Below are 26,689 nucleotides of genomic sequence, written 5' to 3'. Positions count from 1 at the left end.
TAATAGGTGGAGCATCAACGTTGAAGGAGAACGTTTTGATAAATTGTCTAATATAATGTTGACAGTAGCCGATATGACATCAAACAATGAGGAAGACTATAATATGTTGATGGAATTTATGATTGACATGAGAAAAAAGTTGGAGTAGAAGGATAGTGAGGAAGGGCTTAGTAGAAAAGTAAACATTTCTTCCACAACCAGTTTGAATAGTAAAGATGGCGACAATCCTCCCAAAGAGGGGAACATTCTAATTATTAGTCCACAGGTAGTTTGCAGCAAAGGTCGTCCTCCATGCAGAAGAAAGCAATCGAAGGTTGAAGAAATTGTACGTAGGGGTAAAAAAAAATATTACGAAAACAATGAATTGGTATGAGTTATACACCTATTCTTACATGGTATTTGTTTTTGAAACATTATTTACTTATTTGAAGTTTATAATAATATCAACTTGATTATTAATGTGTTATGCTACTTTTTAGGGAAAGAATCATCAGTAGAGTGAGAAAATGAATAGTTTCTTTCATCTACTTCCGTGGCCGATGCCCTCACATATGATTACATCAACATTGTTGAAAATATACCGGAAACTCAAGTGTTGTCGAATAATGTTGTTGCTACCCAAGTATATGTTATGTATATTGTATAATTGTAACTAGCTTAAGTTTTCTATAACGTGTGCTAAATTGTGGTTGTTAAATATTAACAGTTGTCCACTGGTCTGATTTAGAATCTCGCAGGAAAAAATAATCTATGTACTGGGCAGGAGTCTATAAATGATGAACATGTTTCGTTGAGAGAGATTCGATGTTGTTGATAGGTTGAAGCATATAGAATTGTATTTGGTAGAAATTATTCACGCTTTGGTTAATTTCTAACAAATGCAGTTGAGCTATATGCTGATTCAGTTGTTTTGTTTTTATTATTTTGATCGTTGGTTGAGTATGAGTAGGATGTCTGCTATATGGTTGTGAATTCATAATAATAACGTTAATGTAACTTATTCTAAATGTTTTCAGTATCTATTACCGTCACATTGCAGACTATTTGTTAACCGGTGAATTTTGGATATGCATTTCATTTGAGATTTGAATTTTGATATGTCTTTTGGTATGTCTAGTATCACATATACATATGCATTTAAAATAGTAGTTGAGATATGTATAGAACAATAATTAATAAAGTATCTCCTTCATTATGGAATTGTTGGCAGCCTATGAAAACTTGTCATAACAAAAAAAAATCAGTTAGAGAAGTTCAAATAGTCGACAATATCTTGTGAAACCAATCTTTATCAATTAACATATTTGTAAAAAAAAAGGAAAATATAATCTTCTTACATAAAGTTTAGTATGGGAACCACACATAATGACAATTAACATTTAAATTGACTCAAGCTGTATCACATGCTAAACAAATTAACTTTACTACTACAATAACAACTAGTTATACATTATAGTGCAGGAGGTGGAGGTTGACTGGAGGAGGAGAAGGTTGTTGAGAAGTTCATCATCACGATGTGCGTTCCCAAAGGATGTCAACCATTTCTTTTACTCTTGATGCAAACGAGTTGAAATCATTTTGCAACTGATCCTACTGTTCCTACATTTTCCTCTCAATAAGTGAAAAATTCTTCTCTTGAAACCTTTTGATCTGCTCAAATCTGCTTACTATTTCGTCTAAAATATGAGAAGACATTTCTTGTACATTCTGAGAAGATCCAGGTTTAGTACTCATTCTTTTTCTTTTGCGCACATAGACTCGTCCTTGATTTACCTCTTCTAGAATAGGGAAACCTTCCTGAACTGTTGTATCTTCCTCCATTTCATCCCTAATCACAAACCATTCTCCCACCACATTCTTTCTAATCAGACAATCAGACCCATTGTACACAATGTGACATCCCCTAACAAATTATTTGCAAAAAACTTAATCTTATTTGCTTCATCATTAGGGTAATCTGAAAATCCAACTTCTCACATATTAACGTAACAAGCATCCCTCAACATATTTCTCATTTTTCTGCTTAGATCTCTCCCTACTTCTTAATCAATAACTTTTCTGAATTTACTTGCCTCTCTACTATTATTGCTTTCATGAACAATAAATCACTAACTGTCACATTTCCATTTGTCTCTTTGCTACCATTAAATGTGAAAGTAAAAAATATGTGAAATATTCTCATAGCAGGATTCTTTAACTTAGTAGATTTACACCTATGTGGATGGTAAATCGCTATTCCAGAAACATCTGTTCAAGCTTGTTTGGAATCTCACGTTCTGAATACGCTATCCAAACCTTCAAAATCAAATCTTATCTAGGTTACTAACTCTTGTGGTCTCACTACAAAATTCTGATTCTTTAATCTAAAAAACATTGTATGGGTCGGAAAATCATCAGTATCCATCTCCACAACTTCCAAACTACTAAAAAACTCATATATCAAATGCTTATATCCATCATATATAATACTCTCCAACTGTTCCCATTTCAAATTATAGATCCAACCATTAATTTCATCAAATAAACCCAAACTTATCATAAATCCTAAATCCAAACTTCTTCCAAGGCAAATATCTCTTTTTTCTCCTTGTATTGCTTTTTATGTTGCAAGTCTCGAAATTGGACTCTAGATTACAATGTGCCTCCATGAGGAATAGTTGTATTTTTTGCTCTTACTATTTTCTGCTTTCTTCTAAAACCTATATATATATAAAAATCATCATCACAATAAGTGCGTACAACACATTAAAAACAAATTAGTGCATACAACGCAAATTAGTGAATATAAAATAGAAAAAAAAAACAACCTATACATGAGCCTGAACTATGTTAAGTGCCACTAATTCATAAACATACCTACAGCAGGAGGAAACAGAAAACTAACTGGTGAGGAAATTGTAAGTCAAGTGATACGGGTAGAAATTGAACTTGAACTAGTTGAAAAAAAAAAGTCTATTTCAAATATTCATCTATTTTCAATCTATAGAAATATGAGTGTTTGAAATCCAATACTGTCAACATATGAAAATAGTATCAAATTCAATTTCTATTTATGTAGGCAAAATTTTCAAAAATTATAATGGCTTTGAAAAACAAGAGCTTCGTTAAGATTTGAACATATATCATGCCAATCTTAGAATTAATTTGTTATGAACAGGGCATCAGATAGGTCACTTATAACGCAGTTAAGCGTTTTGGTGGTTGATATGCCAAATTTGTGGCTGATGGGATCAAATCCTAAGCAAGTGAAGATCTGATCAAGTACTAAATATCTTATTTAACCCCTTGAGGTATTATTTTATGAGCAATGCTAGTTTTACAAAGACACATACAAATGTGGCATACAAAGACAATCTCCACCCTTGATTTTCATGATTTCTTTCTCTCTCTCTTTCTCTTTTTCCGTTTTTTCTTTGTTTTTTCTTCTGGATGATGTCACTTTGTAGTCCTCTTTGTATGGGTCTTTGTAAGGATAGCATTTTTCTTATTTTATTTTCACTTGTGTTGAATTGGGTACCCAAATATGTACATATATAAATAAACTAGTTCACTTTCATAATAGATTTTAGCAAATCCCACCTAATCAATTATGAGATCTGCATTCGGATCTTACTCATATTCTAGTGACAATCTACCAAACAAGTGTTTGAAAGTAACATGCAAATGAACATTTAAAACAGACATGAATTCATCTTCTCACCTTACAGCTCAATCAAGCGAAGTCATAAATCAAAACCAATAAAATCACAAAAATTCACATGACGAACAGAAACAAAATAAACACAATAACTTACGAGAAGCACCGCAGAGGGCTTCAATGAAGAAGAAGAACGGTAGATAAGGAATGAAGATGAAGAAGTGAAGAATGACAGATGCAGTTATTTTTTGATGAAGAACTTGGAGTTGGATGTAGCTTTTTTCTTTCAATAATCCCAAGAAAATGGAGAGTCGTCCATTTATTTATCGCTTATTTTTAAAAAAAAAAAATTAGGGATCGCAAATTTTTAAACCCTAAGAATTGAAATTAAAAAAAAAAAACTATTTGCTTCGCTGTTCAATGGACGATCGTCCATCTGATACAGACGGCCGTCCATATTATATGGACGAGTGTCCATTCTTATTCTTTTAAAAAGTCAATCCTCCTCATTTTAAAAATACTGCAAGTCATTATGGATGGACTTCTATTCGAGGTGGATGCCCATCCATGGCAAATGGACTCCCGTTCATATAACATGGACAAAAATCCATTGTTATTTTCATTCAAAATTTCATCCAAATTGGTGGAAGACCATCTATTTGTAATGTGCAGTCGTCCATCAAATATGAACGAGCGTCCATAATTGTTAAACGGTTGTTCATTCACGGAAGATGTGTTATAGTGTCCAACATGGCTGTATCTGACTCAGATGCCACAAAAGTTGGTATAACAATTCAATGAGATTAATCGGTGTGTGTAGCATAATTGCAGCCCCCAATCTGAAACCATTTTGACTGGGGTGGGTATAGGGTACGTCATACCTAACCCATTACCCAAATTAATATCCCATCCCATCTAGGGGTGGGATATTCCGGTTAACCGAACCGGATAAGGTAGTTTATAAACCAAACTGGTTTTTCGGTTCAAGTAAAAACTTAAACCGAAACCAAACCGGTTATATGATTAAATTCGTTATGAACCGAACTGAATATATGGTTTAGTTCACCGGTTAACCAGTTTTGAACTGATTTTTAAAATCAGAATAACTAAGAAAGTTTGGCCGATTACCAAAACTTCTACTCTAAAATTGTAGCCAAATGTAGTATCCATTACTAGATCAAAGAGAAATTTATGTATTCACTTGCAAGTTTTGATATAAATAATAAATATATATTATTCTTCACCGAAAAAGTCAAATTAAGCCATCCAAATTTCTTACATCTTCACAAATCAAATAAACTTGAATATTGGATAAAAAGACGAAAGAGAAAGAGAAAAATGAAAGATAAGAAAAGGAAGATAAGATAAGATAAGCTGGAAAAGAAAGATAAAATCATAAAACTGAAGAAGAAGAGATGGAGAAAAAGACGAAAAAAAAGAGAAAACCCAAGGAGAAGAGATGGAGAAAAAGATGAAAAAAAAGTGAAAAGTGAAAAGAAGGAATGGAGGAGAAGAAGTTGAAGATGAAAGAGAAAAGTGGAGGAGAAGATGAAAGAGAAAAGTGGCTGAGAAATATGAAAGAAAAAAGTGGAGGAGAAGACTGAAAATGATGGAAAAGGTAGATGAAAGAGAAAAGTGGTGATGGGCTATAGTAGAGCTGGGCAAGGATCAGTCCCAAGCAAGCCTAGACCTAGGCCCGTTTGGGACTGGTCCCAAATGGGACCATTCTCTCATGGGCTTGGGCTCTAAGACCCGGACCAGTCCTTAGGACTGGTCCTATGGGCCTGGAAAATTTATTTTTTCCCCCTCAATTTTTTTTATATTTTGGGGGCGAAACGAAATTTTGTAGGGGGTTTTTAGTATTTTTTAGGGGTAAAATTTATAAATTTTTTAGGCCTGGAAGATTTTTTCTATAATAAATTTTGTAAAATTTCCTTTTAACCCCTATAATTTATGTTTATTTAAAATTTATAAGGGGTTTTATATAATTATACAAGAGATTAAAATGAAAATGTGTAAAAAAATTTGGGCCCAGGCTTGGGACCAGAGGAGGGCCCAGTGGAGGGCTCGGGCCCTCCTCCTTAAAACGGGACCAGGCCTCCTAGGACCGGTCCTCTCAAGGACCGGGTTTTGGGATTGGGCTTTTGGGCCCAGTCCCAAATGCCCACCTCTAGGCTATAGGAAGTTTAATTATAATTAATATGTAAGGTTTTTGTTTATTTATTTTTTGAAACTGGTTTAGAATTTGGTTTCTGTTAACCAGTTTAAAAAAACTTGTAAACCGAACCGATTAATCAGTTTATGAATTTTTCAAACCGAACCGGATTTCAGAAAAACCGAATTTTTGGTTTGATTTCGATCCGGTTTTCGGTTCAGTTTTCAGTCTTTTTTTCCCACCCCTAATCCCATGACCTAACTGCTATGTGGACTACCTAGTCAGCTAGTCTACTCTAACACTCATTATTTAACTCTTATTTTAATTATTAATTTCATTTTTTTTTAAATAACAAATTTATTTTTAGAGCAACTTTTATAAATAAGCAAATTATAAGATAATTTTTTAATAATTTAATTAATATGTTTTAAACTATCTTTAATGTAATCTGCACATTCAACATAATTTACACACTTAATCCAGCTTGAAAATGACAAAATTCAAATTTATCTTATCAACTTTTGTATAAAATAAATATTACTCTTAATTTTAATATATTATTTTTAGTTTCTTTTATTAGTTATTATTTTAAAAATTGTTCTTTTCAAATTATGTATATTTTAGGATTTTATTTTATTTTTATTTTTATTTATTTTTTTAACACTTAATAATGTTTAGTTTCACATGACACTTAAGGGCCGTTTGGATCCGAGGTAAATAAGATAATGGGGGTAATCTTCGTTTATTTTGCGAGATTCCTGTGTTTGGTTTGCAAGTAATAAAATATTACGGTAATCTTTTATTGTAAATAGTGTTTACTGTTGATAACATGGGGGGTAATCTTATTACCTTGCTAGAGGGTGTTATTAAAACATTACCGATGTAATTTGATTTTTCTACCCATTTTGCCTTTAATTAAAAACCATTTCGAACATAATTGCCTCAAATGTCTATCAAATAACAAATAGCCAACCCCCCTATATTTGAGAATTTAGCTAAAACACCCCAACCACAAAAAAGTTTAAAAGTTAACAAAATACCTCCAGCCACCCAAGACCACCGCCGTTCGTGACTCACCACCGTCGGCCACCGGTGTCAATCGCCGTAATGGTGCACGACTTGCGGGATTTGGTCGATCGTGCGCCGGTAAGGCCTTTTCCAGCCATGGATCTGTCGGAAACATCCAGATCTAGTGTTTCTATGGCCATTTCATGACCAAATATGTGGCTGTGAAACGGCATGGCCATAGATCTAGCCGTGAAAAGGCCAGATCTTTGGCTGTGAAATGGCACAACCAAAGATCTGGCCTTTTCACAGCCAGATTTTCCAGCCATGGATTTGTGATCCATAGCCATTTTCGGCTTCGCCGTCATTCCGTCGACTACCGACGACGGTTGATGGTGGTGGTTGGCTGCCGGCAGTGGCTTGGGGTGGGTGAGGGTGATTTTGCTATAAATTAAAGTTTGATATGGTTGGGGTGTTTTAGCAAAATTTCTAATGTAGGGGGTTAAAAGAAAGGTTCAAAAAATAATAATAAAAAATACTATTATATTAATAATTAAAAAGGAGGGCAATTTAGTAATTTATATAACATACCCACCCATTTATTCTCCCAACCAAATATATTATTCACCAATTTATTCGAATCAACTAAACATATTTTATAAACATTCCCAATAATCTTTAAAGTGATATTTTTTTTCGTTAATATAATATACCTCTATAATAAAATATTATATGATCTAAACGCCCCCTTAAAAGTTGTAAGATATGTAATTTGCTTGTTTTTTAAAATTATGATCTCTAAATAGTTTTTCTATATTTTTAATTTATTAATCTACCCATATATTAATTATATAATAATTCAAGTTATAATTATATCACTATATTATAGTGCAATTTATAAATTATATTATTGTCTAGTTAATTATAAAACAATATAAGTTAAAAATTCTTCAATCAATTGTTGGAATCTGGCCGACAACAACCAAATTTCAGTGGTAGGAAAATTTATTGGTGTGTAATGGTAATAAAATTGGTATCAAAATGATCATCTTTGAACTATTTATCCATCTATGTGATTTTCTAACCCTAGTTTGGAGAATAATTTAAAAAAAAAAAAATTCATGCTTGAGTGGAGCCACTCTAACACTAGAGTTGCTAGAGTGAAGACATAAAAGTTGTGGAGCGGTAAAAATATAACAATAGTGGATGAAAGGTTTTATCTCCTAAACCAATTAAAAAAATAAAAAAAAGATTGTAATTTATCAAAAAAAAAAAAAGTTTTAAGTAGTTTCCCCCTTATTAAATGAAGATAAATGATGTGTCAAAATTAAAGAACAATGCTAGGTCACTTTGTATATAGACTTTATAAGGGTAATATTACTATACTTGTGATTGTGTTTGAGATTGTTGTATTTTAATAATAATTAGTTAAGTTTTAAAATATAACAATACAATGTTTGGTAAACAACTTTAAATTGATTAAGTTTGAAGCCGATTAAAAAAATTAGATTTATAAAGGATTCTAAAAACTATTATGTGTAGCTTTAAAAAAAGATTTTTTTTTTTTTCTAAAGCTAATTTTATATTATAAAATGACAATTCACCCATAAGTTATTCCTCAAATTCCAAAAATAACTTAAATAACATTTAATTTATTAAATAATAATTTCATAGTTTATTTATAATTTTTTAAAAATGAAATAGGACCCCTAGCAATGGTCAACCGACAATCAACTGTCAGTTAACTTTATCAAAGGTGGTGTGTTGGTGCCACCTCTATCCTCTAAGATCAAAATCTTATGATTTTTTAGAATTCGATCAAATTATCGAATTTCGCATCAATTTTTGCATAAAAGGTGGTTGAATATTTCGATGTCTTTTGCGGCAAAAATAGCCGTCGGAATCAGGTGATCCAACCAGATTTTGGTTTTTTTGGGCGTTAACCGCTGGGTTGTTGGTGGTTGTTCATTGTCGACTGACAATTGGTCAGTCAACAATATTTTTGAAATGATTGAATTATAAATTTTATAATTGATTAGTATAAATCATTTCAATATATCATTTTAATTTTTATCAAATACTTAAAATACAAATTTAAAATTATAAAATATTTCAACAAATAAAATGTATTTTTTGTCATATATATATATAAAAAATTTCAAAATCTAACTTACCAACACAGAATCACAGATTTTGAAAATTACAGCAATTATAAAAGTAACATTTACCAAACACCTTTAAAATTATTTTCAAAACTGATTATTGCTAATATTAAGGAAAAACTGATTAAACTTGAAGTTACAATAATCACAAACTAGTGGTACAACTAAATAAGCCTTTTAATTCGTGCAATATTTAAAACAGAAAAAGAAAATCCTTCCAATCCTGATATTGGCCCAGCCCATCGATCCAAATAAAAGTATCCAAGTTCAAATTACCAAATAGGTCAAAGCGGCCGTCTGACCCTTTAATTAACCCGTCAATTTCTTTGACGCGTGTCAATGTTTCATTGGGTCACCATCGTGTCCGCAAGGCCACGTATTCCCCCCTATTTAAAACCAAGCACACAAGCTTCCTTTATTTGTTTCTTCAGATCGCTCTCGACACTCTCCGGTTCCTCGATCTACCAATTCGTACGGTTCGTTCCTCAATTTCGATTTACTGTAATCCATGACTCTAGTTTGTTCCACGAATCTGTGTTTTCGAATGGCAATTTTTTGATTTTGTTAATTGTTTTCTATGATTTTCGACATATTGTTTCGTTTTCTAGACTGAGATGAATGGAGACTTAGATTTCGCAGTTTCTTCTCGGCTTGCAAACAGAGTGTTTTTGAATTATCTGATTGTATTAGTGTCAGATCGTTGCTTGTATGTATGTAACGGTATTATCATTTGCGTGACTAGTGGCTATCGTATAGTGTGAATATTTTTATTTTCTTTTGATGTTTATTCAGATACGAAGATTGATAACAATATCCGGAATTGCCTAAGTTCGAGCTTACTAGTGATTATATAATTGGGTACTGGAGATAGGTGCATTTTAGTTTATTAGCATGCGACATTGGAGGCACATTGTAGCTATCGACTGAATTTTCTTTGCCTTTAATGCAAAGATTAGAAACGATGCCATATCATTGGAGGGTGCACTGGACATTTTTTCTTCTACAAGGATGTGGATTCTAATCGTTAAACATGGAAGACCCGGATAGATGTTAGTAACTGGGAGAGATTTTTTATTTTTTTAAAGAATTTTAGGTCTTATTGATATGCTATTTTGTATTCGTGAGCAGAGGTATATTTCCTTTAAATTTTGATCTCCCTGAAGTGGTTTTTAAGATTCCTGTGAAGGAGGGTAATTTTTTGATGTTAAATAATGAGTGAGGATTTTTGGTGTTAAGGTTAAGAATCATACCACTTAAAAAGGCCTATGCCTTATGGTTTTAGTCGTTCTATGTGTGATTTTAAATAATTCATTGTTTCGATGCAATGTTGATTCAAATGTTATCATGGTTGTTTTCTAGTTAAGCATGTAGTTGTAAGTTGAAATGTTGGTTTAATACATTAATTAATTTATGTGCCCTTTACAAATGGTGATGCAGGTAGTGCGGGCTGGTTTGGACCAAATAAGATGAGGTGGTTTTAGAGTGCTCCATCTTGTCAGGCCTTTCCTTTCTTTCCTCCCTGAAGTTCAGAGTGCTGACAGGAAGTTCCATTCAGAGAGAAGGTGATATACACGTGATCTCTCTTTTTATTTTCTTGGTATGCAGTCAGCTTCCGCTTATGGCATACACCAACAACTGGGGCAGATCCATTCTATTGGATGCGTGTTATCCTTGCTTCAACCGTGGAACCGTCATGGCTTGGATCACCCCAATTGTGACATCTGGACTCGTGATGCAACTCTAGCTGGGTCAAAGATAATTGAATTTGACAATAATGTACGCGAAGACCGTGCCCTCTCGTATGTATCTTTAGCCTAGTTATATAAATTGGTTCTTTTTCTTAGTATTAGTTATTTATTATTTTGTTTGCATTAGCAATCAGTTGGTCATTGCTATTTCACTAGCCGTTTCTGTTTTTCATGTTGAATGCATTCATTACTTCTTTTAAACTGGTCCAGTGAGATTCTTATGCAGTTTTGTTTATTTCAGCTCTTTTTAGCTTCAAAATCGGATTTTTAATTATTTACTGTTGGATTTGATCAGTTATATTGCAGGCTGTCCTTAATGCATACTTGAAAACTTTATTGGCTATACTTTGCACTTGTCACATTGTTGGTGTACTTGTGGTGTATTATTCCCTATAATGACTTTTTTCTTCCATTCAGAAATGGTGCACAGAAGTTGTTGGGCATCTTGATAGCAATTGGTGAAGCGTTGCTTATGTTCTCTCTGGGATGTTGGTAGCGTTGGCCAACTTGGAGTGGGAAACGCCATTCTTATTATCATTCAGCTCTGCTTGCTGGTACATCTGTGATTGTTTGGATGAACTCCTCCAAAGGATATGGTCTGGGCTCTGGAATCTCCCTTTTCATTGCAACCAACATCTGGTGAGCTTTAGCCCTTTTATTGAACTGCATAATGGAAATTTTAGTTCTAGATTTAGGTCTTAAGAATTCTAGTTTGTCTGTAGATGTAATATTTGTCTTAGGTGTGTGTCTTGTGGATTCTATTTTGGTATATTGTATAAATGAAGTTTGTGTACTTATGTTGGTTTATCATTTCTTGCAGTGAAAACATCATCTGGAAAGCATTTAGTCCCACCACCATTAACAGTGGAAGAGAGCTGAATTTGAAGGTTGTTATAGCCTTATTCCATCTCTTGATAACTCAACGGACAAGGTTCGTGCTCTTCGTGAAGCATTTTACCGGCAGAATCTTCCAAATGTGACAAACCTACTTGCACTGTCTTGATCTTCTTAATTTGATCTACCCAAGGATTCCGTGTTGTTTTGCCTGTGAGGTCAAAGAATGCCCGAGGCCAACAGGGTTCATCCAATCAAATTGTTCTACACCTCAAACATGCCCCATTTTGCAGTCGGCACTTGTTTCCAACCTGTACTTCATCTCCAGGTATTGGAGGAAAATGTTCATACGCACAGCTTAAAGTTAAAGTCTTCTGATTTTCATTTAATCTCTGGTAACATGTGTCCTTGCAGTTGCTGTACAGGAAATACATGAAACTTTCTTGTGAATCTCTTGGGTATATGGAAGGAATCTGAATACTCTGGTGGCCAATTTGTCCCTGTGGTGGTATTGCATATATTACAGCACCATCCAGGTAATTAATGCTTATTTTGTTTTCTTACCTACATAGCTTGCATTTGCATTTGATGAGTTTATTTTACTTGATTTTCCTGCTCTGTTTAGTGACACCAGGGTTTTCCATAACAAATTACATGTTTTTGCCTTAGCTGATATGGCAGCCAATCTTTCCATGCGTTGTTCTATCTTGTTGTTATGTTGTCAGCATGTGCACTATTTTCAAAAACTTGGATTGAAGTTTCAGGATCATCTGCTAGAGATGTTGCCAAGCAACTTAAGGTAATGTCTCTTATGTTTACATTTTTATGTAATCTTCTGAAAGTCTCATGGATCGTGTTTTTTCTTGCATCTCCTTGGTCACTCTTCTGCTTTTAAATTCTGTTTTTTCACTCAACTTTAAGTGATCCACTGAACCAAAAGAAACTGAAGATTTCCCCCCATGGACCTAATTCCATCCCATTTATTTGAAAGAACCTAATCATGCCTTGGATACTAAATGCAGTTGAAAATCATTTGGAAAATGTACTTAAAATTGAGTAAAACTCTTCGAACTAATTTCTGTGGCCCTGCCTCCTCCAGTGGATAAGCCCTACTTTAGCTTGAACAATTATATCCACAATGTAGTTGCTTAAAGAAAAATAATTTTCCAATTTTGATGTGAACTCATTGATTATGGAAACATACGTTTTACACCATTTCTGTTTAGTATAACGAGGGAATTATGTATCAGTTTGGTGCCAGTCTGTTCAGTTATCATGACTACTTAGCTATAATAGGGTGCTGTTGATATTGTGTATAGATTATGTGTCAAATGAGCACTCTTATATCTAAACTTTTCTCCGCATTTTTTCTTCAGGAACAACAAATGGTTATGCCTGGACATAGGGAGGCAAACTTACAGAAAGGCTGATCGCTACATCCCCACAGCTGCACATTTGGCGGCATGTGTATTGGAGCACTGACCGTGTGTGCAGATTTCATGGGGCATCGGTTCAGGGACTGGGATTCTACTTGCATTCACCATCATTTATCAGTATTCTGAGACTTCGAGAAGGAAAGAGCCAGCGAGCTCGCTTCTTTGGATTTAAGGTTACGATGTGTTATGAGCAACAGAGGTGGTGCCCACGAGACTCCCCAGCAATTTTTGGAGAGCTAAGAGAGTATGTAGGCCCTTCTAACACCAAAGGTTCAAGATAGAATTTAGCGTAGTTGACGAGGAATTCAAAATCTGCATGCATCACCTGAAAATGTAATGCTTGTTTTGTTTTTTCCTTCTGACTCTTCCTTCATTCTGTATCATTGGATCTACTAGAGTGAACTCTAGATCCTGGGAATCTTTCATCTTTAGAACATACTGGTGAAATTCGCAAAACATTCAAGGAAACAGATCAGAGTTTTTACTTCCGTTTTTTATCAACTTCAAACCTTTAACCATCCTGATCTCCTCTAGTTTAGGCATCTTAGCGACTTGAAAATCTTCATCTTTGTACCTATGATGATTCATAAGTTGGTGTGAATAATGCAAACCAACCTGACATTGATGAAAAGAAATCAACTTGCTGCCAGGTCGTGTATATTTTATTTAAACACCATGGATTGATAATGCATTTAGGTCAATTTCTGGTTCTGGCTCATGATCCAGCAAACAAAACAAAGCGGATCCAAGTTCTATTCATTGAAATTATTTATGATTATGAGTGAAAGTGCGACCTTTGGTTTGAATCAAGAGCCTTATGTGTTTCATTCCTTTAAAGTCGTCTATATGACAAGATTTGTAATTATAACTGTTGTGTGGTTTATAATTAGAATTTAGAGAATTTGTAAAGAAGGGATATGAAAAGGCATGGCAGATTTGATAATATTTCATACTTCATACCATAGAGGCCCTGGTATTGATGGGACATTCGTGGGCACACACACAAAACTGCCATTGAAAGAAAGAAAAAGCTGGTAATTGATTCACAGTTGGAAGTTTATTTTAATAGTTGAGGAGGCAGGGCCATGTTGTCTTCAACTTCAACAAATGGCCTCAAAAGACACTGAAAAGTTGCTTACAGAGTTGACCTCATTATATCCCAACAATGCTTATGCAGTGTTTAGTAAATTATTCACCTCATACATGTACACATTTTGCTTTCCAAATTCTCTGCCTTCATCTTCATCTTCTCAGATAGCTAACATGGTCGGATAGCCTTTCAGGAGCAGGGATTGTGACAAGTTGACTTAAAGATCTCTAAAAGTCTTTATAAGACAAAAGATTAAGAATATGGCAAAAACTGACTCAAATCTAATTAGAATATCCAGTTCTTTAACAAAACACTCGTGATATTGTCGGATTTATGCACTTTTGATAATGAATTGAAAGATATGCACTATTTGTTCTCAATTTTAATGACCGTTGATGCTAGGTCAGCTATACGCATCTCAGTTATCCTCGAGACCCTAAAATTACGGTCGGGTAATAGCTTCAGTGATCACCCTATTAACAACGCTAAAGATCTTGAATCAAGACCTTTAATAATAAACATTCAAAGCTTAACCACTCGATCATCCAGGAGTTAGATACATGTTTATATTGTGTTCAAATAGTATTGAGTTTTTATGAATTTATCAGCATTTTCTTCCTATTATTCTTATATGCCTTCAACAATATTTAAGTGACATGTAACAGAATCGGGCAAATCATCTAAGGAAACGAAAGGTCAATTGGTGGAGAGTCTTATGGTGTTGGTAATACACCCAAACTCTTCCCCATTAAACAACATAAACTTAATGTAATATTTATATTGGATAAACATGAGTTGGGTTTTACGTCTACAACGACATGTAAACAACATCATTTTTACTTTAGTTTTTCAAGTAGTTGGCAAGCATCCAATCCGTAATGCTTACATTATATTTGTTTCTCATATGTAGCTGTACACTGTCTTTTTCTTAACCCAAGTGGAGATGGCTGATAATCCTTAAATATTTTACAATTAAAAAAAAAAAAAAAAAAAAAACTGTAAAAGTTGGAGTCCCTCATGATTAGTACCTTTTCTTTTTTCAGATTATTTTATGAGTTTTGATTGAATACACAAATCCAATAAGAGGTGACAAATATGAGAAATATTTAGAATGTTTAACCATCATTGGGTGGTCATGTAAAAGCAAAAAGAGTTTATGAATTCCTGAGTTTTAGTTACCTTAGACCCTAATAAAGGTGACGATTAGGACTCTTATCCTAGAATAAATCAAGCTCTTAAAAGATTAATCGAGGTACGCACCCTAATAAAGGTGATCGATTAGGACTACCCTAATAAGGTGTCGATTAGGACTCTTATCCAATAGATATATCAAGGTCCTAAGAATTAATTGAGGTGCGTAAGACTGACTCGATTGTTAAAAAAAAAAAAGTATATATAATTATATATAGAGTGTATTCTGCCTTTGAAAATATTATTTAATGAGCTGAGGGGGAACAAGGCGTGAATTGGAGGCTTTCTTTCCATGCTACATCTTTATAACATTAGACAAACACCATCAACTTAATGGTAGATAAACTTCTTCATCTTATATATATATATATTGAATTACTATTATATAAAACAATCCTTCTTCTCATCTTCTAATTGATATTCAACTAGTATTATTTAAATCATCAGCATTATTCATTTTATAAATTGGAGAACTTAGATTTCTATTTATTATCTTATTTTAAGTAATATAAATACTTGTTGATATTCAAATATTTTAGTTGGTGAATTTATACTTTTCCTTTTTTTCTTTCTTTTTTTATGACTAATTAAAATATGCCAAGCAAGCCAGAAGAATATTCAAAGCCACTAAATTGGAAACTTTATGCTGTATATCTTTGACTTAGGAGGCATATCTTGCTTAATCAAATATTCTCATAAAACATATTAATACTTTATATTATCAAATTAGAAAAATAAAATTTAAACATTAGGGACAAAGACTTGCCTAAATCTAGATCTTGTATTTCTTTCATTGGTTTTCATGTCATTTTCAATGGATTATTTCAATATCCTGGGATTTTGATTGAGTGTGAGAGAAAATGACAATAAATTAATAACATATTTCGCTTATGAAAATTTAGTAAATATATTTTATAAAGAAAAAAAAAATTAGATACACCCTAAAGTGATTTAATTTGTGTTCAGTTAAAATTTTGTAAATAAACATATTTGGCTTAAATTTCCAAGGCCCTCATTGAATTGAAGGATTATAAAATAATTAACATATATATATATGACATTAAATACTAACATCAAATATTTTTAGATAGATCCTTAAATGGAATTATTTGAAATTTGGGTTAAATTTTTGATTAAATTTCTAGGGCCCCCGATTGAATTGAAAGGTTGGTTTGTTTCTTTCTAAATTTAAAAACACAATCTTAATTACACATATAAAAAATAGATTTTCAGAGAGATTTATTTATATTATGTCTTAATCTTAATTAAACACCACTTAACATTTTAAAAGTATGACTAAGACATAAAATCTATTAGAAATTTGGAACATGTTATCATGTTTCTTGATTAACCCATTTCAATCATATCTTCCAATATTCATGGCTTTGTCTTCTTTTTCGGTTTCTCAAGACAATTATTCACTTTTTATTTTGATTTTTTTTTTTTTTTTTTACACTTTCATAAAGTTTAAACTCATGATTAATAATAAATGTACTCTTTATTTATTATACAAATATTTATAACCATAAGTGAAATTATATTAGAGACATTAACGCGGAAACATAAAGTTAATAACAATAATTCTCTTGAAGTTTGATTAAATAACAAGATTATTTCAGAGGTTTTTGAAATAACAAACTACCATTACTGTTAAGTTTTAAATGTTAAAATAAACATAGAAAAATAGTTAGATAATATACATTAAACNTATGTTATTCCTCAAATTCCAAAAATAACTTAAATAAACATTTAATTTATTAAATAAATAATTTCATAGTTTATTTATATATATATTTTTAAATGAAATAGGACCACTAGCAATGGTCAACCGACAATCAACTGTCAGTTAACGTTAGTCAAAGGTGGTGTGTTGGTGCCACCTCTAATCCTCTTAAGATCAAAATCTTATGATTTGTTAGAATTCGATCAAATTATCGAATTTCGCATCAATTTTTGCCATAAAAGGTGGTTGAATATTTCGATGTCTTTTGCGGCAAAAATAGCCGTCGGAATCAGGTGATCCAACCAGATTTTGGTTTTTTTGGGCGTTAACCGCTGGGTTGATTGGTGGTTGTTCACCGTCGACTAACAGTTGGTCAGCCAACAACATTTTTGAAATTATAAATTTTATAATTGATTAGTATAAATCATTTCAATATATCATTTTAATTTTTATCAAATACTTAAAATACAAATTTAAAATTATAAAAATATTTCAACAAATAAAATGTATTTTTTGTCATATATATATAATAAAAAATTTCAAAATCTAACTTACCAAACACAGAATCACAGATTTTGAAAATTACAGCAATTATAAAAGTAACATTTACCAAACACCTTTAAAATTATTTTCAAAACTGATTATTTCTAATATTAAGAAAAACTGATTAAACTTAAAGTTACAGTAATCACAAACTAGTGGTGCAACTAAATAAAGGCCTTTTAATTCGTGCAATATTTAAAACAGAAAAAGAAAAATCCTAGTTTACATCTCAATCCAAAATTCCTGATATTGGCCCAGCCCATCGATCCAAATAAAAGCATCCAAGTTCAAATTACCAAATAGGTCAAAGCGGCCGTCTGACCCTTTAATTAACCACGTCAAATTTCTTTGACGCGTGTCAATGTTTCATTGGAGTCACCATCGTGTCAAGGCCACGTATTCACCCCCATTTAAAACCAAGCACACAAGCTTCCTTTATTTGTTTCTTTCAGATCGCTCTCGACACTCTCCGGTTCCTCGATCTACCAATTCGTACGGTTCGTTCCTCAATTTCGATTTACTGTAATCCATGATTCTAGTTTGTTCACGAATCTGTGTTTTCGAATGGCAATTTTTTGATTTTGTTAATTGTTTTCTATGATTTTCGAGCCATAATTGTTTCGTTTTCTAGATCTGAGATGAAATGGAGACTGAGATTTTGCAGTTTCTTTATCGGCTTGCAAACAGAGTGTTTTTGAATTATCTGATTGTATTAGTGTCAGATCTGTTGCTTTATGTATGTATGTAACGGTATTATCATTTGCGTGACTAGTGGCTATCGTATAGTGAGAATATATATATTTTTTTGATGTTATTCAGATACGAGTAATTGATTAACAAATATCCGGAATTGCTTAAGTTCGAGCTTACTAGTGATTATATAATTGGGATCTGGAGATAGGTGCATTTTAGTTTATTAGCATGCGACATTGGAGGCACATTTGTAGCTATCGACTTGAATTTGCTTTGCCTTTAATGCAAAGATTAGAAACGATGCCAAACATTTCATTGGAGGGTTGCACTGGACATTTTTTTCTTCTACAAGAATGTGGATTTCTAATCGTTAAACATGGAAAACCCGTATAAGATGTTAGCAACTGGGATGAATTTTTATTATTTTAAAGAAATTTTAGGTCTTATTGATATGCATATTTTGTATTCGTGAGCAGAGGTATATTTCCTTTAAATTTTGATCTCCCTGAATGTGGTTTTTAAGATTCATGTGAAGGAGGGTAATTTTTTGATTTTAAAATAATGAGTGAGGATTTTTGGTGTTAAGGTTAAGAATCATACCAGTTAAAAAGGCCTATGCCTTATGGTTTTAGTCGTTCTATGTGTGATTTTAAATAATTCATTGTTTCGATGCAATGTTTGATTCAAATGTTATCATGGTTGTTTTCTAGTTAAGCATGTGAGTTGTAAGTTGATAATGTTGGGTTTAATACATTAATTAATTTATGTGCCCTTTACAAATGGTGATGCAGGTAGTGCTGGTCTGGTTTGGACCAAATAAGATGGGAGGTGGTTTTAGAGTGCTCCATCTTGTCAGGCCTTTCCTTTCTTTCCTCCCTGAAGTTCAGAGTGCTGACAGGAAAGTTCCATTCAGAGAGAAGGTGATATACACTGTGATCTCTCTTTTTATTTTCTTGGTATGCAGTCAGCTTCCGCTGTATGGCATACACTCAACAACTGGGGCAGATCCATTCTATTGGATGCGTGTTATCCTTGCTTCAAACCGTGGAACCGTCATGGAGCTTGGAATCACCCCAATTGTGACATCTGGACTCGTGATGCAACTTCTTGCTGGGTCAAAGATAATTGAAGTTGACAATAATGTACGCGAAGACCGTGCCCTCCTGTATGTATTCTTTAGCCTAAGTTATATAAAATTGGTTCTTTTTCTTAGTATTAGTTATTTATTATTTTGTTTGCATTAGCAGATCAGTTGGTCATTGCTATTTCAACTAGCCGTTTCTGTTTTTCATGTTGAATGCATTCATTACTTCTTTTAAACTGGTCCAGTGAGATTCTTATAGCAGTTTTGTTTACGTCAGCTCTTTTTAGCTTCAAAATCGGATTTTTAATTATTTACTGTTGGATTTGATCAGTTATATTGCAGGCTGTCCTTAATGCATACTTGAAAACTTATTTGGCTATACTTTGCACTTGTCACATTGTTGGTGTAGCTTGTGGTGTATTTATTCCCTATAATGACTTTTTTCTTCCATTCAGAAATGGTGCACAGAAGTTGTTGGGCATCTTGATAGCAATTGGTGAAGCAGTTGCTTATGTTCTCTCTGGGATGTATGGTAGCGTTGGCCAACTTGGAGTGGGAAACGCCATTCTTATTATCATTCAGCTCTGCTTTGCTGGTATCATTGTGATCTGTTTGGATGAACTCCTCCAGAAAGGATATGGTCTGGGCTCTGGAATCTCCCTTTTCATTGCAACCAACATCTGGTGAGCTTTAAGCCCTTTTATTGAACTGCATAATGGAAATTTTAGTTCTAGATTTAGGTCTTAAGAATTCTAGTTTGTCTGGTAGATGTTAATATTTGTCTTAAGTGTGTGTCTTGTGGATTCTATTTTGGTAGATTGTATAAATGAAGTTTGTGTACTTATGTTGGTTTTATCATTTCTTGCAGTGAAAACATCATCTGGAAAGCATTTAGTCCCACCACCATTAACAGTGGAAGAGGAGCTGAATTTGAAGGTGCTGTTATAGCCTTATTCCATCTCTTGATAACTCGAACGGACAAGGTTCGTGCTCTTCGTGAAGCATTTTACCGGCAGAATCTTCCAAATGTGACAAACCTACTTGCCACTGTCTTGATCTTCTTAATTGTGATCTACTTCCAAGGATTCCGTGTTGTTTTGCCTGTGAGGTCAAAGAATGCCCGAGGCCAACAGGGTTCATATCCAATCAAATTGTTCTACACCTCAAACATGCCCATCATTTTGCAGTCTGCACTTGTTTCCAACCTGTACTTCATCTCCCAGGTATTGGAGGAAAATGTTCATACGCACAGCTTAAAGTTAAAGTCTTCTGATTTTCATTTAATCAGTCTGGTAACATGTGTCCTTGCAGTTGCTGTACAGGAAATACAGTGGAAACTTTCTTGTGAATCTCTTGGGTATATGGAAGGAATCTGAATACTCTGGTGGCCAATTTGTCCCTGTGGGTGGTATTGCATATTATATTACAGCACCATCCAGGTAATTAATGCCTTATTTTGTTTTCTTACCTACTATAGCTTGCATTTGCATTTGTGAAGTAATTATTTTTACTTGATTTTCCTGCTCTGTTTAGTGACACCAGGGATTTTCCATAACAAATTACATGTATTTTGCAGCTTAGCTGATATGGCAGCCAATCCTTTCCATGCGTTGTTCTATCTTGTGTTTATGTTGTCAGCATGTGCACTATTTTCAAAAACTTGGATTGAAGTTTCAGGATCATCTGCTAGAGATGTTGCCAAGCAACTTAAGGTAATGTCTCTTATTGTTTACATTTTTATGTAATCTTCTGAAAGTCTCATGGATCGTGTTTTTTCTTGCATCTCCATTGGTCACTCTTCTGCTGTTTAAATTCTGTTTCTTCACTCAAGTTTAAGTGATCTGCTGAACCAAAAGAAACTGAAGATTTCCCCCCCATGGACCTAATTTCCATCCCATTTATTTGAAAGAACCTAATCATGCCTTAGATATCTAAATGCAGTTGAAAATCATTTGTAAAATGTAATTAAAATTGAGTAAAACTCTTCGAACTAATTTCTGTGGCCCTGCCTCCGCTCCAGTGGATGAAGCCCTACTTTAGCTTGAACAATTATATCCACTAATGTAGTGCTTAAAGAAAAATAATTTTCCAATTTTGATGTGAACTCGTTGATTATGGAAACATTCAGTTTTACACGCATTTCCTGTTTAGTATAACGAGGGAATTATGTATCAGTTTGGTGCCAGTCTGTTCAGTTATCATGACTACTTAGCTTAATATATGAGGTTGCTGTTGATATTGTGTGTATAGATTATGTGTCAATAATGAGGCACATCTTATATGCTAAACTTTTCTCCGCATTTTTCTTCAGGAACAACAAATGGTTATGCCTGGACATAGGGAGGCAAACTTACAGAAAGAGCTGAATCGCTACATCCCCACAGCTGCAGCATTTGGCGGCATGTGTATTGGAGCACTGACCGTGTTGGCAGATTTCATGGGGGCTATCGGTTCAGGGACTGGGATTCTACTTGCAGTCACCATCATTTATCAGTATTTTGAGACATTCGAGAAGGAAAGAGCCAGCGAGCTCGGCTTCTTTGGATTTTAAGGTTACGATGTGTTATGAGCAACAGTAGGTGGTGCCCACGAGCTCCCCAGCAATTTTTGGAGAGCTAAAGAGATGTATGTAGGCCCTTCTTAACACCAAAGGTTCAAGATAGAATTTTAGCGTAGTTGACGAGGAATTACAAATCTGCATGCATCACCTGAAAATGTAATGCTTGTTTTTGTTTTTTCCTTCTGACTCTTCCTTCATTCTGTATCATTGGATCTACTAGAGTGTAACTCTTAGATCCTGGGAATCTTTCATCTTTAGAACAATACTGGTGAAATTCGCAAACAACATTCAAGGAAACAGATCAGAGTTTTTACTTCCGTTTGTTTATCAACTTTCAAACCTTTAACCATCCTGATCTCCTCTAGTTTAGGCATCTTAGCAGACTTGAAAATCTTCACTCTTTGTACCGATGATGATTCGAATAAGTTGGTGTGAAATAATGCAAAGCCAACCTGACATTGAATGAAAAGAAATCAACTTGCTGCCAGGTCGTGTTATATTTTATTTAAGACACCATGGATTGATAATGCATTTAGGTCAATTTCTGGTTTCTGGCTCATGATCCAGCAAAGCAAAACAAAGCGGATCCAAGTTCTATTCATTGAAATTATTTATGATTATGAGTGAAAGTGCGACCTTTGGTTTGAATCAAGAGCCTTATGTGGTTTCAATTCCTTTAAAGTCGTCTAATATGACAAGATATTGTAATTATAGACTGTTGATGTGGTTTATAATTTAGAATTTAGAGAATTTGTAAGAAAGGGATATGAAAAGGCATGGCAGAGTTGATAATATTTCATACTTCATACCATAGGATGCCCTGGTATTGATGGGACATTCGTGGGCACAGCACACAACACAGCTTGCCGTTGAAAGAAAGAAAAAGCTGGTAATTGATTCACAGTTGGAAGTTTATTTTAATAGTTGAGGAGGCAGAGGCCATGTTGTCTTCAACTTCAACAAATGGCCTTAAAAGACACTGAAAAGTTGCTTACAGAGTTGACCTCATTATATCCCAACAATGCTTATGCAGTGTTTAGTAAATTATTCACCTCATACATGTATCACATTTTGCTTTCCAAATTCTCTGCCTTCATCTTCATCTTCTCAGATAGCTAACATGGTCGGATAGCCTTTTCAGGAGCAGGGATTGTGATCAAGTTGACTTAAAGATCTCTAAAAGTCTTTATAAGACAAAAAAGATTAAGAATATGGCAAAAACTGACTCAAATCTAATTAGAATATCCAGTTATCTTTAACAAAACACTGGTGATATTGTCGGATTTATGCACTTTTGATAATGAGTTGAAAGATATACACTGTTTGTTCACAATTTTTAATGACTGTTAATGTTTAGGTCAGTTTATACGCATCTCAGTTAATCCTTCGAAATCTTAAAACTATTGGTCGAGTAATAACTCTAGTGGCACCCATATTTGCAACCGATAAAGGTCTTGAACTCAGAACCTTTTGAGTAATACATTCAAAAGTCTTTATTAAATCACTCGACCATTCAGGAGTTAAATACTATTTGTTTAGATTGTTGTCTTAATAAGTATCGAGTTTTTATGAATTTATCAGCAATTTCTTCCTATTGTTCTTATAATGCTCTTCAATATATATTTAAGTAACATGTAACAGAATTCGGGCAAATTAATCTAAGGAAACGAAAGGTCAATTGGTGGAGAGTCTTATGGTGTTGGTAAGACACCCAAACTCTTCCCCATTTAACAACATAAACTTATGTAATATTTTATATTGAATAAACATGAGTTGGGTTTTACGTTTATAACGACATGTAAACAACATCATTTTATACTTTAGTTTTTGTTTTCAAGTAGCTGGCAAGCATCCAATCCGTAATGCTGACATTATATTTGTTTCTCATGTGTAGCTGTATCACTGTCTTTTTCTTAAACCCAAGTGGAGATGGCTGATAATCCTAAAGTATTTTACAATTAAAAAAAAAAAAACTGTAAAATGTTGGAGTCGCTCATGATTAGTAACTTTTCTGTTTTCAGATTATTTTGTGAGTTTTGATTGAATACACAAATCCATATAAGAGGTGACAAATATGAGAAATATTTAGAATGTTTAACCATTATTAGGTGACTAAATGGTAAAAAAACAAAAAGAGTTCTATGAATTCATGAGTTTCAGTCACCTTAGACCTTAATAGAGGTAATCGATTATGATTCTTATCTAGTCGATAATATCAAGGTCCTAAGAGATTAATTGAGGTGTGCGAAAACTGACTCAAACACCACCAACCCCCAATGAAAAAAAAAAAAAAAAGTATATACATATAGAATGTATTCTATCTTTGAAAATATTATTTAATGAGCTGAGGGGGAACAAGGCGTGAATTGTGAGGCTTTCTTTCCATGCTACATCTTTATAACATTAGACAAAACACCAATCAACTTAATGGTAGATAAACCTTCTTCATCATATATATATATATATATATAAACATCCTTTTCTCATCTTCTAATTGATATTCAACTAGTATTATTTAAATCATCAGCATTATTCATTTTATAAATTGGAGAACTTAGATTTCTATTTATTATCTTATATTAAGTAATATAAATACTTGTTAATATTCAAATATTTTAGTTGGTGAATTTATACTTTTCCATTTTTTCTTTCTTTTTTATGACTAATTAAAATATGCCAAGCAAGCCAGAAGAATATTCAAAGCCACTAAATTGGAAACTTTATGCTGTATATCTTTGACTTAGGAGGCATATCTTGCTTAATCAAATATTCCCATAAAACATATTAATACTTTATATTATCAAATTAGAAAAATAAAATTTAAACATTAGGGACAAAGACTTGCCTAAATCTAGATCTTGTATTTCTTTCATTGGTTTTCATGTCATTTTCAATGGATTATTTCAATATCCTGGGATTTTGATTGAGTGTGAGAGAAAATGACAATAAATTAATAACATATTTCGCTTATGAAAATTAAGTAAATATATTTTATAAAGAAAAAAAAAATTAGATACACCCTAAAGTGATTTAATTTGTCTTTAGCTAAAATTTTGTAAATAAACATATTTGGCTTAAATTTCTAGGGCCCTCATTGAATTGAAAGATTATAAAATAATTAACATATATGTATATACTAACATCAAATATTTTTAGATAGATCCTTAAATGGAATTATTTGAAATTTGGGTTGAATTTTTGATTAAATTTCTAGGGCCCCCGATTGAATTGAAAGGTGCTTTGTTTCTTTCTGAATTTAAAAACACAATCTTAATTACACATATAAAAATTAGATTTTGAGGGAGATTTATTTATATTATGTCTTAATCTTAATTAAACACCACTTAACATTTTAAAAGTATGATTAAGACATAAAATCTATTAGAAATTTGGAACATGTTATCATGTTTCTTGATTAACCCATTTCAATCATATCTTCCAATATTCATGGCTTTGTCTTCTTTTTCGGTTTCTCAAGACAATTATTCACTTTTTTTTTTTTTTTTTTTTACTTTCATAAAGTTTAAATTCATGATTAATAATAAACGTACTCTTTATTTATTATACAAATATTTATAACCATAAGTGAAATTGTATTAGAGACATTAACGCAAAGATTATCGGAAACATAAAGTTAATAATAATAATTCTCTTGAAGTTTGATTAAATAACAAGATTCTTTCAGAGGTTTTTGAAATAACAAATTATCATTACTGTTAAGTTTTAAATGTTAAAATAAATATAGAAAAATAGTTAGATAATATACATTAAACCGCAATATTATAATTCTTAACAACTCATTGATTGTTTACTACTCCTAAGATTTAAGCAGTTGATTATGATGGTGAGATGTTGTGCTTGTCATTTATGGGGATTAATCAAAGTATACACAAATTAGTTTGAACACTCTATTTAAAAAAAAAATAATAATAAATAACGATTTACTAAGACTATTTTTATTACTTTATCAAACCTCGTGATGTGAAAGGCATTGACCCTAAATATATATAAAAAAAAAAAAACAAACTCAAAAGCACAAAATGTAGAATTAAAAAATTCTGAATTATATTAAACACTTTGAAATTTGTTCATTTAAGAACTATAAAAAAAAAAAAAAGTCGTTCTAATGATTCACATTATTTTTTAGAATTGTATTAAAAATGTTGTTTTCAATATATAAATTTTATTTTTGTATTTGTTGTTTTTGAAAACCAAAAAATTATTAAAATCTTGTATCAAATAAGTCCTAAATTTAAGTGATTTTTGTTTAAATTAGGGTAAATATTTCTTTAATTAGTGACTTAAAAATGTGTAAAAAAAATTTATGTTAAAAGCGCTTTTAATTAAAATGAAAATAAAATAAATTCAATATTTGATATTAAAGATTCTTACAGAACTAAAAATAAAAAAATCAGAACAACTGTGAAGCGTGAACCAGAAGATGGCAGCTGGACGTCTCAGTCCCCGAAGAATCAGCGGATAGTGGGCCCACTTCTACTCACGTGTCCGACAGTTACATTTCTCATCTCTCAGCTTTCACACACTCTATCTCTTTTCTGACAAATCTCAACCGCCCATTGTCTCACATACGATCTGCCAATACACTTACCCAAACCTCAGATTTCATCACGCCTACCCAAACTACCCTTTCCCGCCTCCTCTCGTACAACTCCTCCATCTGACAACGGACATGTAAAATCTTTCAAAATCAAGGGCGTCAGCGGAATAAGAACTTACACCGAAAACGACCCAACATAAATATTTATGTTTGAAGTCCCGATGCTCTCATTTACAAATCCTGTCCTGCATTGTCATTTCACTTCTGTCT

General features: G+C 32.8%; 1 protein-coding gene and 1 pseudogene across 1 annotated transcript; both read left to right on the top strand.

The window, feature by feature from the left end:
* The first annotated feature begins 9,573 nt into the window (after positions 1 to 9,573).
* On the top strand, positions 9,574 to 13,217 carry LOC116124548 (annotated as a pseudogene).
* A 4,740-nt stretch (positions 13,218 to 17,957) lies between these two features.
* Positions 17,958 to 21,852, top strand: LOC116124584 (protein transport protein Sec61 subunit alpha-like). The gene is made up of 7 exons (XM_031410313.1): positions 17,958 to 18,021; positions 19,009 to 19,382; positions 19,757 to 19,984; positions 20,170 to 20,524; positions 20,613 to 20,740; positions 20,878 to 21,013; positions 21,613 to 21,852. Exons 2-7 carry the CDS (start codon positions 19,039 to 19,041, stop codon positions 21,850 to 21,852), a joined length of 1,431 nt encoding a protein of 476 aa, XP_031266173.1. The 5' UTR covers positions 17,958 to 18,021; positions 19,009 to 19,038.
* The last annotated feature ends 4,837 nt before the right edge of the window (positions 21,853 to 26,689 follow it).

Source organism: Pistacia vera, unplaced genomic scaffold (genome assembly GCF_008641045.1).
Source record: "Pistacia vera cultivar Batoury unplaced genomic scaffold, PisVer_v2 Contig1036, whole genome shotgun sequence".
In the NCBI taxonomy this organism is placed as follows: domain Eukaryota; kingdom Viridiplantae; phylum Streptophyta; class Magnoliopsida; order Sapindales; family Anacardiaceae; genus Pistacia; species Pistacia vera.
Note: the sequence above shows the minus strand (reverse complement) of the source record. Positions and strands in the feature narration are given on the sequence as shown.